General features: G+C 36.8%; 1 protein-coding gene across 1 annotated transcript; it reads left to right on the top strand.

Annotated features, from left to right (window-relative positions):
- LOC107620130 (protein FAR1-RELATED SEQUENCE 5-like) lies at positions 3,359 to 4,252 on the top strand. Its single transcript, XM_016322344.1, has one exon. It carries the CDS (start codon positions 3,359 to 3,361, stop codon positions 4,250 to 4,252), a length of 894 nt encoding a protein of 297 aa, XP_016177830.1.

The raw sequence follows: 4,636 nt of genomic DNA on the forward strand, positions 1-4,636 counted from the left end.
ATGTAAGCCTAGTTTAAAATTATTAGAGTGTTACTTAAAATGGCATGCAAATTTTGCCGATCGAATTTATTCTAACGGTAATAGCAAATAAAATCGGCCCCTCAAAAAGCTTCAGACGGTAATTAATGTCGGATTCATAAAATCTATTAGTAATCAGTTATCAATGATAATAATCTATTTGATTCTTTTTGAAATTAGCAACTTTGAATTTTGTCTTATCATTTTTAAACCTTATAGAATTAGCTTCTAAAGAGAGTCAAATTTTTTGTTTGGTGACTTAAAAAATAGCTAAATTGCTATAAGTTGGGGCTGTTTTCCACCTTAATGACCAAATCATACTTTATTATTGCATAATAGTTAAATTCGACCTTATTTGTAATTTCTTGATTTAATCAAATCCAAAATTACCCCATAAAAACTTTAGGACCCTTTTTAAATATTAGTCTTATTCATCAAATATAGCAACTACACTATTGAATAGCTTTAAATAAGTGGTACTTTAAAAAAAAAAAAGAAAAAACAGATACTAAACTAAGATAATCTTAATGATAGAAACTTTCAATTTGACATTAAAATAATTTTTAAAGTAATTTAAAACAAATATCTAAAATTTTAGATACTTGAAAATGATAAATAAAAATTTTACTTACAATCTATAACTAATACCAAATTATAAAAGAAAAAAGAATAACAAAAGACACAGCAAAAATAATAAAATATAATTTCTTCTTATTAAACCTCTAGAAAACTTATTCCTAATAACTTAAGACGTCGAAAGACTTTTTCTATTAGACTTTCAAAAAACTTGTTCTTAATAATTTATATCAAAAAGATAAAACTGAAAGAAATAACACTAATAATAATTTTAGGTTGAATCTTTTAATTTTTTTCATACAATAAGTAAAATAAATCACTTATCTCACTTAAATACACATAAAAAATACATAAAACAATTAAAAAAAATTATTCATAAAAAATGCATAAAATATTTTACAAACTTAATTAGATTTGTAATTGATCAAACTAAAAATCTAATTATATTCTATTTTTAACAAATTTTTTTAAAATATAATAGTCATCAACTATTATAGTATAAATAGTCTAGCATAACGATAATAATTGTGATATTATCATATTAATAAACATAATAAGTACGTTACTCTCTATCTAAGTGATTATGATTTCAAAAATATTAGAAACAACCGTTAAACCGTATATAAAACATCCCAACTCCTCAAAATAAATAACATTTGATAAAGTATCTCAAAATAATTGTCGGAATTGAATTTGATAATATCATAATCTTNCATCTTCAAATTTTAAAAACTATCTTCACTTTTTTATGTCTATTATCATTTATTATTAGGGTCGCGCTAGTGTACAGATTAAAGTTGATATAGATATACAAATTTATTTTTACTTAGTTTCACATGTCGACACGTGTTGGCTCCTTATTGCAATATACAGCTGGCGCAATGGAGGTGACGTGAGCTCATGGAAGGTGCGATGGAGCCGGCTTGGTGGGGTATAGTCGAACGGGGTTTTGATCGTCCCGCGTTCCGTTGGAGGAAGGCTCGCGAGATGGGCTTTGTTTGGGGCCAAAAAACAAAAAAGGTTGGAACCCAGCATTTGGGTCTTGGCTTCGACAATGTCATAACATCGAAGGAATCCCTAGGTGCAGTGAGGAGGACCGCCGTCGCTGGTGTTATTGCTGCCGCTCCTGTCGGTGGCGCGTAGGATCAGCCTGTGGTCAAAGTGGTTCGAGGCGGTGAAGGTGCTGGCCCACTGCGCAAAGCCCCAGTTTCGCCAGCGACTCGTCATCCTGGTAAGTAAGGAGCTACGTGGTCCCTATCCTCATTCATCTTCCATAATTGCAATTTAATAATAGGCAATGGTATAGGATTATCCAGAACGTGAATGGTGTATTGTTTTTGTTCTGTGATTGTATAGTGAGAAAATATAGTGGATATAAAATTAGTTAAGTAATATTTTGATGCGGCGGTAATTAATTTTAGAATCTAATTGTAAGAGTAATTCTTTGGAAAAAAATATGTTGGAGGAGGCAAAGAAAACAAGGAACAAGTACTGTAATTAGGAGCTAAACAACTATAGAGTATTATGTTTGGTCTTATACATGATGATTCTTGGTTTTGAAAATGGTTATTACTCTGGGAACTGACCGGATGGTAGGCAGGATAAGGAAGGTTAGATTTTTTGTTTCATGCCATGTATGGGATTTAGAATGAAGCTTGTATAGGAGGTAGAGTAAGATGTTCAAAAGAAAGTGATATTGTAATACATGTTATTGGTTAAAGTATTTTAATTCCTGTGATAATTAGGTGGAGAGGGTGTTTCACCCTTTTGTTAATAGGTGTGATGAGAACCATTTTGTGCTGAAGATGGGCTTTAGCTTGTTAGTCTTTCTGTTGAAGTTATTAGTTAAGAAAAGTTACAATTGATGAGCTTTGGTTAGGTTGGTAACACCTCCATGAACCATGTTTTGCATTGAACCCAGAAACAACTGAATTAAATTTACTCAGTTAAGAAAGAGAGTTGATGGTAGCTAATTTGTTGATGGTTTAGTTATGCCCTTAATTTTTTTTGTTATGAATGTGTCGATAGATTCACCAGTTATTAACGTTGTATTGAATTATAATGAGTTGCTGTTCGTCAATTTGAAATAGTCCTTGCTGAATTCTATCTTAAAGTAGATTCAATGTAGTGGTTGTATGCCTTATTTGTGGTTCAAGTTTTTAGTGTATATCTACTGCGGTCATGAGTTGCATTTCTTTGATTTGTATGGATTCAGGGTAGAACGTTGCACAGCGGTGGCCGATGGAGTTCAACTGTATGTTCGACAGTAAGGGTCAAGACTCCGATGGGGGCAGTTCGGATGATTGTTCCGGACATTATCGTGGTACTGACGACGAATACGATGACGAGGAGGGCTTTGAGCCCCAAGGTGGTCCCAAAGATAGGGAAAAAGGTCTTGGTGATGGTGTCAATTGTAGGGGGTCTGGCGGTGCAAATGAGGAGGCAGGCGGCGTGCCAAGCCGGCAAGTCTTCGTGGATGACTTCCTGGGCAGAGAGTTTGCAACCGAGGAGGATGCTTATGCTGCGTACAAGGAGTTTGCCAGATTCAGGGGGTTTTGGAGTTCGGAAGAGAGATGTAGCTCGGGTTAATGGGGTTTTGGTAAGAAGAGACTTTTTCTGCTATCGACAAGGGACAAGACATCCCAAGCACTACGACCGTCCTGAGCGAGTAAGGGAGGAGAGGCTCGAGAGCCGGACGGATTGTAAGGCATAGTTGAAGATTTACTACGATGTGCAACACAGCGTTTGGAAGGTGAGAACCATCATGGACGAGCACAACCACGAGCTTGCCCCGGCGATGTTCACACATCTCCTTCCCAGTCACCGGAAGATGAGTGATGGCGACAAGGCACAAGTGGATAGTTTCAAACAGTTTGGGATCGCAACATCGAAAATAATGGCTTACATGGCTGGGCAGTCTGATGGATATGGCATGCTTCGATTTACGAAGCAGGATTTGTATAATTATGTGCATGGGCAAAGGGTTGTGCGAATATGTGATGGTGATGCAGCAGCAACTATCAGTTACTTGGAGGGCAAGGCGAATGCGGACATGATGATGGTCGCATGCTACACACGGACTGAAGATAATTATTTGGGTAGCCTATTTTGGATGGATGGTGAGATGATGTCAGATTATCAGGTCTTTGGTGATGTCTTAGCATTCGATTCAACGTATCGTTCTAACAAGTATAGGAAGCCGCTGGTGGTTTTCTCTGGTTCAAACCGCCACAGACAGACATGCATATTCGGGTTCGCGCTACTGGAGGATGAAGAGGTTAGAACTTACCGGTGGGTGTTGTTGAACCTGCTGGATGTTATGGGACAGAAGAAGCCCTGTGTAGTGGTGACGGATGGGGATAAGACGATGCGTGCTGCAATTGCGGAGGTGATGCCGAGCGCGACGCATAGGCTGTGCGGGTGGCACCTGGAGAAGAACTGCGTCCAAAGGGTTAAGGACACAGAATTCCGCAAGGTTTTTAAGAAAGCTCTGTATGCAAATTTTGAAATTGGCGACTTTGAAGAGTATTGGAAGACATTGGTTGAGTCGCTTGGCCTACTTGATAATAGCTGGGCAACGGCCTACCTGAGGGGCACCTTCTGTGCGGGATACAGGACTACTTCAAGATGTGAAGGCATAAATGCTTTTGTTACCTAGATTATTTCTTTATCAATAATAGGCTTACCATTGTAATTATTTTTTTAGTGAGAGTACATAAAGAGTACATAGTATATAAGGTGTAATAACTCAACAAATATTTTCTAAGGGGATTTTTTATTCTCTTCAACAATGAGAAGAACTTATTTCTCTCCATCTCTTAATCTCTTCTGGTTTATCAAACCATCAATATCACAGCTTGAACAACTTAGGGCATGAGATTTTCTTCATGGTGCGGTGAGCATGGAGAGCAACCAAGCTATGAATCAAATTAAAAAAAAAAGAGTTGTGAATTGAGATCAATCCAATTTTGCCATTTTCTTTCTATCGCTAATTTTTCTTTCGACATTTTCTTTCCCCCATTCTTACCTCTTCCTTTAAACT

Source organism: Arachis ipaensis, chromosome B10 (genome assembly GCF_000816755.2).
Source record: "Arachis ipaensis cultivar K30076 chromosome B10, Araip1.1, whole genome shotgun sequence".
NCBI lineage: Eukaryota > Viridiplantae > Streptophyta > Magnoliopsida > Fabales > Fabaceae > Arachis > Arachis ipaensis.